Source organism: Rhinichthys klamathensis, unplaced genomic scaffold (assembly GCF_029890125.1).
Source record: "Rhinichthys klamathensis goyatoka isolate OS25496 unplaced genomic scaffold, OSU_Roscu_1.1 h1tg000208l_1, whole genome shotgun sequence".
In the NCBI taxonomy this organism is placed as follows: domain Eukaryota; kingdom Metazoa; phylum Chordata; class Actinopteri; order Cypriniformes; family Leuciscidae; genus Rhinichthys; species Rhinichthys klamathensis.
The window spans coordinates 815582-827993 of NW_026606733.1; the positions used below are offsets into that span (position 1 = coordinate 815582).

Consider the following 12412-nt stretch of genomic DNA (forward strand, 5'->3'; position numbering starts at 1 on the left):
ATACCGGTTTTTATTTGAGGAATTACGGTAACCAGGCGCTGCTGCATTGTGAAAAGTAAACAATGTTTAACGTTACTTCTACGTCGTCCATCAGGCTACCGGAAACTAGACACCCCCTATCGGTTTCGCAGCCGGAAGTAGCATATGCTAACGTGCACATAGTCACTAGAAATGATAAAATATCAGTTCATTTAAAGTAGTCTCATTTCTATTTTCTAAAATATCAAAAAGCTAGCTTCTGAAAGTAGGGAATTTACTAGGCTACATTTGTTTTGTTTTTAAATATAATTAAGTAAAAGTTTTGAGAGTAGCTATCTAACAGCCAAAATGTATCATTTGTAATTCAGTAAGATTTGAGAATTAATTCTCATTTACACATTTTCTTAATAAAAGCTATATATCAGTAGGCCTACTTTTACAATGATAGGAGTGATTGAGAGCCTTAAAGTGTTAAAAACAATAACTACACACTGAGTACAAAGTGTCTGTTTGTCATGTCTGTTAGCTATGAGTCAAAGTTAGAGATGTGGGTGGTTGAAGAAGATATGGCACAACAAATCACACTGACCAAACAAACAGCAATAGTTTACTTGCTGAGTAGGCCTAATGCAGATTTAATAGAACATACAGAAACATTTCAACTGATTGAGTGTGTCTCAATCGGAGATTCTTTCCTGTTTAATGTTAATCACAGTTCCATCATACTATTGAGGATTAGTCATTTTACTAAAAAAAAATTCGTTTTATTTTTGCAGTTTGAACAATTCACATGTAATACATATGTACGCATTTTTAGCAACTAATGTAGTAGCCTAGTGGGCAGTTAAATTAAAATGTGGCCAGAAGAGAGCCTTCCTTCTATTCCAAAATCTCTCATTGTAAATAACTTTTTACATTAAATATTATAAGCCACATAAGATACCAACTGTTTATTGCTATAGTTTGTTATAGTGAAATATTCATTTGCATATACGTAGCCTATTACTTGATTGCTTAATGATTATTTATTATTGCTTTGTTCACATAATTTCTTCATTTCCCCAAAATGATGCCATCCCTGAACTGATTACCAAAAGCGTCACATCGAGAATTAAAGATTAACCAGCACTGCAGTCCCTCCTGTTCCAGTGCAGGGGGGCGTATGGTATAAATTCTGGGAGAGCAGCGCTGAATTATCTACAGCTGAGAACCTCACACTGTTGCTGGAACTGAAGTGTGAGCTCTACCAAAATGAAGCTTCTCTTATTACTTTTCCTGTGTGTTGTTGGAACTCTCACACAAGACGATTATGATGATTATGGAGCGGTAAATATTATTAACATTATAATATTTAATAGAATTTTAATATAAAATTTTGATAATGTAGTAATTATTGTCTTGTTTTTATTTGCCGTTTTGCTTCAGGAAGGAAAAAAAGAGGTAAGTCCTTTTTAAAATTCAAAATATTAATAAATAGTCAATTCAAATCTGCATAAATAATACAGAAAATATGATTAATACCCATATAGATACCCATAAATATGGATATATTTGTCAGTTATGGTTGATTAAGATTGTATTACATTTTAAAAAGAAACTTGTCAAATACAGAACCATATATATATATATATATATATATATGTGTGTGTGTGTGTGTATTCAGATCATATTTTGGAGTACATATGACCTCAAATGATATGGAATGTGCAAACAATTACATTAAAAAAATGCAGTGACATTTTTAGATGGATTGTTCTGAATTTAGCTTAAAGCAACTGTAGATCCCAGGGGTCATCGTCCTGTCAGTAGAGGTCGTGAGACGTACTCCTCAGGCCCAGCGGCCCCACCCCCCGTCAGTGGGGCAAGCCGTTATCGTGGACGACCAACTGCAGCGCCGGTGGGGAAAGCTACGCAGGAGAAGGAAGAGTACCCAGAATCGGGTGGATGTACCCACATGTCTGAGAAAATGGTCAGAGTGCCAATATGCTTTGATTCTATTTGTGCAGTATGTATTTAGATGGGCGACATAACCCATTCAGGCACTAAATTTCTGATATTTTAGGATAAGATGACAAAATTGTAAGTGAGGCCTAGAGGAATAATCTTAATAACATATAATCTCCCATTGAAAACCCATTTGTTCAACCATTATCTGAATATAACTGTTAATGGTGGTTACGGCCCTAATTTAAGTAAATACCACACAAACCACAATTAAATTAGTTTTTCTCTCTCTCTCTCTCTCTTCAGGGAGTGTTGTGTCCCACAGGTTGTGAGCTGAAGAAAACCCTCCAAAAGCAAGAACGTAACGTGAAGCCAACTGTAGATCAGCTGAAAAGATCTGTGGATGAGTTGACCCAGTCCACCAACTCTATCTATGGCTACGTCATGGATATGACTGCAGAAGTAGCACAAAGACAACGAGTCAGCGAGGGTAACTAAATATACGTCCTTCAGAGAGCTAAGAATCTTTTGATCTGGAAGTAATAGCCCAGGGTTTTTCAACTCCGGTCCTCGAGGTCCATTTTCCTGCAGGGTTTTGCTCCAACCCTAAACCAACACACCTGAACGAGCTAATCAGGGTCTCGGGATTACAAGAAAGTTTTAGGCAGATGAGTTTGATCAAGGTTGGAGCTAAACTCTGGAAGGTGGACCTTGTGGGCCAGAGTTGAGAACCTCTGCAAGTCTATTGTGATCAGACAAGGATGATTTTGATTAGCTTTCCTATAGCTCAGCTGTTTTATTCCCTGGGTTTGATTACCAGGGAACACATTTTGATCAAATATACATTCTGTAAGTCAATAAGAATTAAGGCATCTGCCAAATAAATAAAAATATCAACTCATTATCGGTTTTATAAGACATTCTCAATTATTAAACATCCCCCTCTTTGTGTTCTCTCATAGGCAATGGTATGCTGGTTGGTCAGTACACAGACAGTCTAGAGACACAGCATGCTTATGTTAAGGAGGCTGTGGACGTCACCTTCCCCCAGAATATCAAAATCCTACAGGCTGTGCTGGAGAAGGTCCGTGAGAAGATTCAGCGTTTGGAGAAAGCCATCACTACTCAGAGAGCCAAGTGCCAAGCGCCTTGTAAAGTCAGCTGCCCGATTCCTGTGGTTTCCGGCAAGGAGTGTGAGGACATTATCCGCAAAGGAGGAGAGGACTCTCAGATGTACCTCATACGGCCTGATCCGCTCAGTACACCCTACAAGGTCTTCTGCGATCAGACGAGTCAAAAAGGAGGTATGTCGACTTCATTTAAACAAACCCCTAATGTAACTCAGGATCTCAAAATCATGTGGCCTATTGAAGAAAGTCACGAGAAACACACAACCCAGATGCATTGGGAAAACGTGCCTGTGGCGACATTTCTGCAAAATGATATTACGTTACTTGAAAGTTTTGCAATACTTTCAATGTGAAATGTCCAGTGACGTGAGTGCCACTAAAAGTGATTTCAGTTTTATCTGAAACAAATGAATGTGAATCTGTTGTATTTAGGCAGTTAGTTAGGACATTAAATGTCTAATGAGTGGTACTAAAAGGTTAATGCGCTAATGCCTTTGAAAATAATGTCGCATCTATAAACACCACCATAATCCTAACCAGTAATGGTAACAAAAGCAAATGTGATATAATAAAGCTTTTGCTATAGCAGCCATGCCATTTTAGCTTGATTCTATCAGTTTTTAGCTCATTTATTGCGATTGATGTTTCTCGGGATTCCAGAGCAAGTGCATTGCTGTATGAGGTACGCTACTGAGCAAGTTTACAAAAAATAAATCTTTCATAATCGATAATCTGCTCCTGTAATCATCATTTGTGTGTTGTTGGTGTCATACTGCCACTAATGGTCATTTCAGCTGGAAACCGTATAGTTTTGGAGTTTTGCAAAAAATGTAGGTAGAGGCGTGTTTTTCCAATGATGCAACCATCATCATAAACTTCTCTGTTATTCCAAAGGTTGGGTGGTCGTCCAGAGCCGAATGGACGGCAGTGTTGATTTTGGCAGGCGCTGGGACGACTACCGAAGAGGCTTTGGAAACATTGCATTTGATGTGGGCAAAGGCCACTGCGAGACTCCTGGTAAGCTATGGCTAACAAATAATATGCAAAACCATGATATAAACATGATCTAGCCAAGAAGTTACTTCAGACTAGCATTGCATATTGTGTGGTTAGACCCTGCAGAAAAGACCAAGATGTTGTGTTATGTTGTGCTGGTTTCCCCTACCAGGCTTCTTAACTAGCTAAACCAGCAAGCTTACATGTTCAACCAGTATTGCCAACAAAACAAAACAAAAAACCTGGTGAACAGCATTTATTCACCAGTATAAACCAGCCTGCTGTACCAGAATAGCAGTTCTAAACACTGGTCTTTCCAGCAAGGCTCTCAATATCAATGTTACATTCACTGATTTACCATATCATCTCATTCTCTAATTAACCTGTTGTGGACTGTTTTAGGTGAGTACTGGTTGGGTAACGAGCGTATTAGTCAGCTTACAAAGATGGGTCCCACCGAGCTTCTGGTTGAAATGGAAGATTGGTCCGGTTCAAAGGTCTACGCTCAGTACGAGCAGTTCACTGTTCAGGGCGAAGCCACCAACTACATCCTAGCAGTTGGTCGTTACTCAGGAACAGCTGGAAACACGTTCTTAGATGGCGCAACAGAACTGTTTGGAGAAAACCGTACCATGACCATCCATAATGGCATGATGTTCAGCACCTATGACAGAGATCACGACAAATGGTTCGTATGGTACACATAGTTTGTCCTAATGATGGCCAGACTGAAAACTGCATGAAAAAACGTCAATATCAAATGTTCTTTCTCTCTCCAATTGTGTCAAACGTAAACAGGATACCTGGAGATCCTTCTAAGCAGTGTTCAAAGGAAGATGGAGGCGGATGGTGGTACAACCGATGCCACTCTTGTAATCCTAATGGGCGATACTACAGGGGCGGAGCTTATACAAAATACATGGCCAAGCATGGGACAGATGATGGTATTGTGTGGATGAACTGGAAGGGCTCGTGGTATTCGCTCAAATCTATCAGCATGAAGATCAGACCTTTCTTCAAATCATGATAAAAGTGAATTGAAATGAGATACTGTGTGTCCATTCTTGTGTACATTCTCGTCCAATGCCACTCATTTCTTTTAGATTTTTTTTGGAGAAATAGGAGGATAATAAAACCTGAACCTAAATTTTTACTAGAGCTATTATTTGTATTTGCATAAACGAGTTTTACTGAACTTGAAACATTCCGAACTGTGTTATTGGAAGTGTTTAAAAAGGAATATATCCAAAACAGTGTAAAACAAGATGGATACACAATCCACCTAATTCTCATTAAAGCTGACCTATAAAATACACATTAAACGAAGTGTCTTCAGTATTTATGTTTTTTTTTTTCTTATAGAGCAACAGTAGTATCAGTTTGGTATGAGATGTATGAAGCTGCAATAACAATAAATTCAGGCATATTCAAAATGACTGAATATAAACACATACAGTTGTTTCTTTGGCACTTTATGAGTACTTTTGACATTGTGGATTTTTTGAAAATAATTTGTATTAAAACCCTTTTCACACTCTCACATGGTTTATTTAATTTGTCTACTAATAATTTCACAAAAGTGAATATACATGCATCATGGGAGAATTATTTGTTTTTCTATTCTGTGATAGAAATGACAATGTAGACATTTTAAAAATAATAATAAACAAAAACAAAACAATAAAGTACCCCTTTAAACGGTACTAATATGTACCATTGAAGCACTATTATGTACATTTAAGGTACTAATATGCACCCTTTAGGGGTAAATAAGGTACAAACACGTACCTTTTGAATAGGTGCCGCTCCAATAACTTTTTTTCTGTGAGTGTATCCTAAACATACACAATTAAATAACAAAAAAATTTATTGACATAATTAATTACATAAAAAAATACATATTTTACATAATTACAGCTTATTGGAAATGACTTCACATGTCTCATGTTACATCCACAGCATGCTTATTACCCATTTTGTTGTGTTCTTGGTAAACAAACTTTTTTAGGGGCAAAATTGTTTGGTTGAAACATTGTTAATAAACATTGTTTAATGTCATACTTAACTAAGTGTAAAAATGAAAAAGTGGCCAAACACCTACACACACACATATGCCTTATGAAAAATGTTGTTTTATTGGCACAGAAGTCATGATACTCATTAAAACGTTACACAGTTGTGAGATTTTAATGAGGTAAATTTGTGAAATTTGTGACATTCACATTTGCTTCTTAGTTGCAACTAAGGTCTTTTTTTCTTCTGCTGTTAAGAATAAAATATTTGTTTTCTAACACCAGGAATATTGGACATAAGTTAGATATAAAATAAAATAAAAAAACAAGAAACTGTTAAGGTGATATTGGCAAAATAAATGGCACACGTGATCTTTAAATAAATATGCAGCAAATATTTAACACAAGAAATAAGTATTTGTCAGAATAGATTACTCGTATACATTACCAAACCATGCCGTGTTAGATAAAAACAATCCCTCATATTACTAATCAAGACATAAATATGATTAAAAATCTTCAAGGAGTTCATCTAAAACCACCTGATGCTGCCCAATGTCTTCAAACTTTGTGAGAAGCTCAGTGCGAACAATGGGAATTTTACGATAAGTGGGGGACACAGCGGGCCGATCAGCAGACTGAAGTTTTAGTTTTTTGACTTTGGCGAATGATATCCGCCTCTTCGAGATTTTGCTGAACTGCGCCATTTTGATCTCCATATCTTTGAAGGCTTCGTTATCAACGGCATGGTCAAAGGTTTGCTTGCATGATCCTTTGCACGCACGGATTTTGATGTCAATGTCCACCTTCACTCCAAAGAATTACACAAAAACAAGTCTGAATCAGGGCAAAAGTTACATTTCAACCTTCAAGCAAATAATGAAATCCCTGACTCACGCGTTTTTGCAGAACATTTGATCAAATATATTGATTATGTGAACCTGAATTTACTCAACTGACCTTGCAGTCAAAAAAAAAAAAAAAAAAAAAAAACCCAGCAGTGTTGAAGAGGCTTTAATAAACTTCTCAGGCTGTAATTTACCTCTCAGAGATATTTATTCATATGTTATTTGAATGTTCAGATAGTATGACTTTGACTGCACCATTGGCTTACAAAGGTTGAGAACAGCTCAAATAAAAGACTTTGGTAAATACCTTACCTCAGTTCGACGGATTTCATTGATCTGATCCCAGATCATGCGATGATGCTTTCGTAAGTCTTCTGCAAGTTTCGCAGACCTCTTGTGCAGGAATGTTAGGTTTCTATGAAGTTCTTCAGCAAACTCAGCATATCTGATCTCCTGCACTGCACATGGAGAAAACCATCAGACCTCCTCAGCCTTTTGTAAATGACTGAAAATGATAATACAACAGATTTTTCTATTTTTGTTATGTTTTGTCGAAGGGGCCTTCTGAGTAATTACTCCGAATCTTGAAATGAATGTACTCTTCTGTTCGGCACATTGGCAGAATCCTCTGGAGATGAACCCTTTAAAAGATAATTCTCTGAGGAACATAGATGGAAGCTATTAGTTCCAGTCAATGATTCCTCCAGTGACCTCTTTAGAAGGCACTTGAAATATATATTAAAACTGTGTGAGAACAGAAATAAATTATCTTAGGCAACTTCAAAAGGATGTAGAGGTTATCTTGAGGATTCCTTCTTGTGTTGCAATCTAAGCAACTCCAAATGGTGCTTCAGGTATCTTTCCATTTTTATCTTTTTTTTTTTTTTACACAAAACAAAAAGATATAAAAGCATATGAAAAGAACCATAAAATTGAACATACTATATGTTTGGATGATAGCTTTTCTTTGTAACCCATAAAGCTGGACACTCATTTGCATTACTGATGAGGTGATGCCCTGATTCTGTTGAATCCTTCCACAAATATTTCTCAGTCGTTTCCGAATGTCTTCATCTGCCACATTAATAAGACCCTCCAGTTGACATCCAGATGGACATTTATCCTCCTGCAAAAGATAAAAATCACAAAAACATTCCAGTACTGACTAATTACAACAATTGTGGAATAACAATTTCTCTTAATCTAGAATTTCTCTTAATCTTTTCTTAGTTAATGAATGCACTTTTATTATTTCATAGTGGTTTGTGATGTGCAATATAATATCTGATTATTTAATTTATTATTTATTACTAATTTACTTATTAATTAATCTACTAAAAAAACAGGGTTTTCACAGCGATGCCATAGAAGAACTTTTTTTTTTTAGAGTGTGATTCTCCAAAATCACTCACCCTCTCCTCATCAGAGCACAAAGGGTTTGTTGACCATGCTGGACACTGTCCAAATTTGCTGAAACCAGAGTGATTATGTTGTTTGCGACTGGATTTCAAGGTTGTACACACTGCAAAAAACCAAACACACTTGCATTACACTTCAATGTTTGTTATCAGATGGGTGATGGTGAATAATTTTGAACATTTCGTTCACATTAATAGGGTAATATCATTTGATTGTGATATATAGTGGTAATGTTGTAAGGTCATGGTTTGTTCTACAATCTTGATGTGAAACCACCTTATAAAGTCTAAAATAAATAAAATAACTTGTATCAAAACCAGTAGGGCACAGACGACTACAGTCTTATATTAAATACTGAATATATTAAAGGTAAATGAGTTTTAATTATTAACTGTGGTCAAGATGATAATATGATCTTTAGGATACACTGCCAGAAGAAAATGTGCAGAAAATTTGCCACTCAACTTTGTATCTAATCTACCCCTAAAAGGTGCATATTAGTACCTTAACCTACTCTTAAGGTACAACTGTGAAACTTTTAGAGGTAAATAAGGTTCAAAGATGTCCTTTTGAGGGTACTGCCCCAGTGACAAAGGTCTGATTTTTGCAAATGTTTTGCTGAGACATACTAAAATAAGCTTTATTTATTGAAAAGGTAAAGAAACCATGATTATGTAAGCAGATGGTCTTTTTTTGTGGTTATGACTTAGCTTTAAAGTGTCTATTTCCAGAAAAATATTCTAAAAGCAGATATTTTGACATTTTAAAAAAAAACACACACACACAGTCCAAAACTTAAAGTGAACACATTTTTATTGGAAACATGAGGTATGATGGTTGTGTAAAAATATACATGGCAACATTACAGCTTTACATTATGACAAGCATGCTTATTGATACTGATCATTCAAAGCAATGGCTATCTGTCCTCTCCCCCCCAAATCCCCTCTTTTTCAATTTTCAGACAGGTCTGATCTTCATTCTCACTACTTTGAGAGAGTAATCAGCTGGTTTGAAAAGCAGCCACACGACACCATTCTCAATCTCATAAGGGACTTTGGTGTTGGGGTCGTACTGGCCTCCTTTATAGTAAATCCCATTGAGATTGGCTGACTGGCAGTTATTGTACCACCACCCTCCACCATACATCTCCGCACAGTTCTCCTCCCACTTATCGTTGTCCCTATCAAAGGTGCTAAACTTCATGCCAGCATGTGAAAGGAAGGATCCAAGCTTAGGCTGTCCGTTCACTAACGCATCACCTGCGTCCCCCGTGTAATGGGACACGGTCAATGGGAACCCATCTGCCTCCGAGCCAACTCTAAAACTGTACTCGGCATATACCTCGTTCCCTTGCCAGTCCTGCAGCTCAACTCTCAGAAGACTCTCTTTCTGAGTGAGAAGGTGTAGAAAGATGTTGCCGATCCAGACCTCGCCCTTACCCTGTTGGTCTACCTGCCCAAAACCATTTCGATACTCCTTCCAAGTGCGATTGAAGTTAACAGACCCATCCTCCCGCTGCTGAACCAGAGCCCAGCCCCCCATCCCAGTGTCCTGGTCACAGTAAACCTCTACTACCTCCTCCGACCCAGCCAGCTTAATTTTGAACAGGCCGCTCTGACCGCCGTTAACATGCTTCTGCTGGATTTCAACGCAATCTGAAAGAAGATTACACACCTGCTGATTAGAGCAAAGCTGCATTGCAAATTCGCTTCATTAATTTCGGAACTAATATGGAATATACATAGTTCTGTAACCTTGTTTCTGGATGGGTGGATCTGAGTGCAATTAAATGTGACATGTTGTTTGTAATTACTTGGATATTAGTTTAGTACATTTACACCACATGCTTCCAAGAAGATCTAAACAAACTCTTGCTAATATTGTCAGTATTATCAAGAGAATTTAATTTGCTAATGGTTCACTTGTGTATGTTGCTTGAGTTAAGAGTTTCACTCCAGTGTACCTCCACCAACAAAGCCAGCCTTGCGCTCGTCCTTCGATTTCAAACTTCGTGCGTGGATGTCGGGCAGATCCTCTTCGACATCAGCACGCATAAACGCCCCGAGGTCATCCCCATCAAAAAATGGGTCGCTAGAGAAGGTGGTCTTTGAGAAACTTTTGCTTCCATCTGACACGACTGTTTTTGTGGAGGATGAAGATGAGGATAACCTTTGGGTATCAGTGCCAAGCCCCTTGAAGAAGTCTTCACCGAAGCCGCCTAGATCACTGGTGCCGTGAGTGAGAGAAGTGATAGACTTTTCATCCCCACCAGTCATGGTTATTTTTGTGTTGCCACGGCTCAGATCTTTCCCATCTTTGGGTGACGTCAAAAATTCGGAATCAGAAATTGCTAGTTTTACTAAATCTTCACACCCGGGCCCGCTAGACGTAACCTCGGTCTTCTCCACGGGGCCGTCTTTGGTGTGTGTTACCACTTTGCGCACTGTCTTGGTGCACTGCTTGACGGTGGAGGTGGAAGAGGAGGAGGAGGTATGCGATGAAGAGGAGGAAGTTGAGCCCATACCTGATGTGGGGAACTTGCTAACAGTTGCGGCAGATTCGGCAGTGGAACCTTCCGCCTCCAGAGTAAGCTGCATCTGACCCACGTCCCCGAAGAGGAGCTGCTTCTGCTCGGCTTTACCCGTTCCACTTTTGTATATGGAGGGTAACACCACGTCCTTCAACGGCCTGCTCTTCATGATTCCCAGGGAACTGACTGTCTCCACACTCTGCACGCGCATAGTGTCCAGATGGTCCATTTGCTTGTCCAGAGACACGTAGCTCTCCCTGTCCACCGTGAACTCACTGTAGCTGGCGCAAGAGCCTTTGCATGTGCGTAGTTTGATGTCAATGTCGACCTGCGCCAAGAGAGCATTGGGAGAATGTGCTTTAATAGTAAGTTATATCAAGAAATCAGTGTATAGATAGATAGATAGATAGATAGATAGATAGATAGATAGATAGATAGATAGATAGATAGATAGATAGATAGATAGATAGATAGATAGATAGATAGATAGATAGATAGATAGAAATATTTTTTCTCACCTCAAGTCGCTGCATTACAATAACTTGATCTTTGACCTGCGACTTCAGAGCGTCCAGTAACCGGAGTTGACGGTCGATTTTAATCTTGATATCAGTAATTCTCTGTCTCAGCTGATCAGCCAATGAGGCGTACCTGTTATCATTACCTGGGTGAAAGTAGAAAACATTATTTGAATTGTCTTCAGAAAATAGTGTGAGCTTCCAAAAATTAACTTTATACTTGGCATTAATTATGAAAAATCAAAGATTGAATCAAAGCGAATCCTTACCGGCGGTAGAGGTCAGTCGCTCTCTTAGGTAAGTGTAAGTGTTTTTGGACACTTGATCAGCAGAGCGATAAAGTTTCTTGCCCTCGTCCAGGAGACTACGAATCCTCTCAATCTTCTTGAGGATATCGTGGTCAGCTTTGTCCATGAGGCCTTGAATTCGGCAGCCGGATGGACATTTGCTTCCCTGATGAAATGAAATGGTCTTTAGCTAATTTGTTGTTGGGCCTTATTGCACTTTTCTGTGCTTGATGAAATCTTCAATCGATATGGATGACTTAAATAATAAATAAATAATACATACCCAGTCATCATCTGTACACATAGGCCATTCTTTTTTCTGACAGGTATCTTGTGCCTTGTAACCGTGTTCAATAGGACGAGCACCTCTAGGGTTCACGACTGTGTCCTCTGACTGGAAAAAGAGTCAGAGAGGGAAAACTAGTTTAAGTGTGCAAATACATTGTGATCAATGCATAAATAAGTCAATTATTAGTGGTATTTGTTTAAGAATCCAAATGGGTTTAAATAAATGCAGTGCATGAAAGAAAAGGCAGAAAGAAACTTACCAGGGCAGAGGACACGACCACGAACAGGCAGAAGAGCGAGTGTGTGAGCTGCATCTCTGGCCTCTTTGTGCAGAATACAGACTCTCACTGCTCACACATCCCATATGAACCCTTCTGATTGATCAACAGATTGACTCATTATTGACCATCGTCACTGATTCCCCAGACCCGCAATCTGGAACAGAGAACAGTGTGTGA

The 12412-nt window shown here is 38.4% G+C and overlaps 3 protein-coding genes across 3 annotated transcripts; 1 reads left to right on the plus strand and 2 right to left on the minus strand.

Moving 5' to 3' along the window:
* Nucleotides 1–1166: 1166 nt before the first annotated feature.
* fgb (fibrinogen beta chain) lies at nucleotides 1167–5139 on the plus strand. The gene is made up of 8 exons (XM_056263582.1): nucleotides 1167–1305; nucleotides 1405–1419; nucleotides 1745–1948; nucleotides 2230–2413; nucleotides 2886–3227; nucleotides 3948–4070; nucleotides 4452–4737; nucleotides 4848–5139. The coding sequence occupies exons 1-8, from the start codon at nucleotides 1231–1233 to the stop codon at nucleotides 5074–5076; spliced, it is 1458 nt and encodes a 485-aa protein (XP_056119557.1). The 5' UTR covers nucleotides 1167–1230; the 3' UTR covers nucleotides 5077–5139.
* A 1362-nt stretch (nucleotides 5140–6501) lies between these two features.
* LOC130096906 (fibrinogen alpha chain) lies at nucleotides 6502–8519 on the minus strand. Its single transcript, XM_056263596.1, has 4 exons — nucleotides 8322–8519; nucleotides 7852–8035; nucleotides 7222–7367; nucleotides 6502–6867 (listed from the first exon to the last, which is right to left on the minus strand). The coding sequence occupies exons 2-4, from the start codon at nucleotides 7907–7909 to the stop codon at nucleotides 6571–6573; spliced, it is 501 nt and encodes a 166-aa protein (XP_056119571.1). The 5' UTR covers nucleotides 7910–8035; nucleotides 8322–8519; the 3' UTR covers nucleotides 6502–6570.
* Nucleotides 8520–9123: 604 nt separating this feature from the next.
* Nucleotides 9124–12361, minus strand: fga (fibrinogen alpha chain). The gene is made up of 6 exons (XM_056263583.1): nucleotides 12215–12361; nucleotides 11950–12060; nucleotides 11649–11832; nucleotides 11380–11525; nucleotides 10295–11189; nucleotides 9124–9986 (listed from the first exon to the last, which is right to left on the minus strand). The coding sequence occupies exons 1-6, from the start codon at nucleotides 12266–12268 to the stop codon at nucleotides 9289–9291; spliced, it is 2088 nt and encodes a 695-aa protein (XP_056119558.1). The 5' UTR covers nucleotides 12269–12361; the 3' UTR covers nucleotides 9124–9288.
* Nucleotides 12362–12412: the final 51 nt, after the last annotated feature.

Excerpts from the sequence above, each read along its gene's own strand:
- LOC130096906 (XM_056263596.1), bottom strand. The coding sequence starts at position 7,909 with ATGCAAATGAGTGTCCAGCTTTATGGGTTACAAAGAAAAGCTATCATC. Across the intron at positions 7,368-7,851 it reads AGCTATCATCCAAACATATA|TGCAGGAGATCAGATATGCT; the intron begins GTATGTTCAATT and ends CTCCATGTGCAG. Across the intron at positions 6,868-7,221 it reads ATGAAATCCGTCGAACTGAG|GTGGACATTGACATCAAAAT; the intron begins GTAAGGTATTTA and ends TTTGGAGTGAAG.
- fga (XM_056263583.1), bottom strand. The coding sequence starts at position 12,268 with ATGCAGCTCACACACTCGCTCTTCTGCCTGTTCGTGGTCGTGTCCTCT. Across the intron at positions 11,526-11,648 it reads GCGACTGACCTCTACCGCCG|GTAATGATAACAGGTACGCC; the intron begins GTAAGGATTCGC and ends ACTTTCACCCAG. Across the intron at positions 9,987-10,294 it reads GGCTGGCTTTGTTGGTGGAG|ATTGCGTTGAAATCCAGCAG; the intron begins GTACACTGGAGT and ends ATCTTCTTTCAG.
- fgb (XM_056263582.1), top strand. The coding sequence starts at position 1,231 with ATGAAGCTTCTCTTATTACTTTTCCTGTGTGTTGTTGGAACTCTCACA. Across the intron at positions 4,071-4,451 it reads AGGCCACTGCGAGACTCCTG|GTGAGTACTGGTTGGGTAAC; the intron begins GTAAGCTATGGC and ends GGACTGTTTTAG. Across the intron at positions 4,738-4,847 it reads GACAGAGATCACGACAAATG|GATACCTGGAGATCCTTCTA; the intron begins GTTCGTATGGTA and ends AAACGTAAACAG.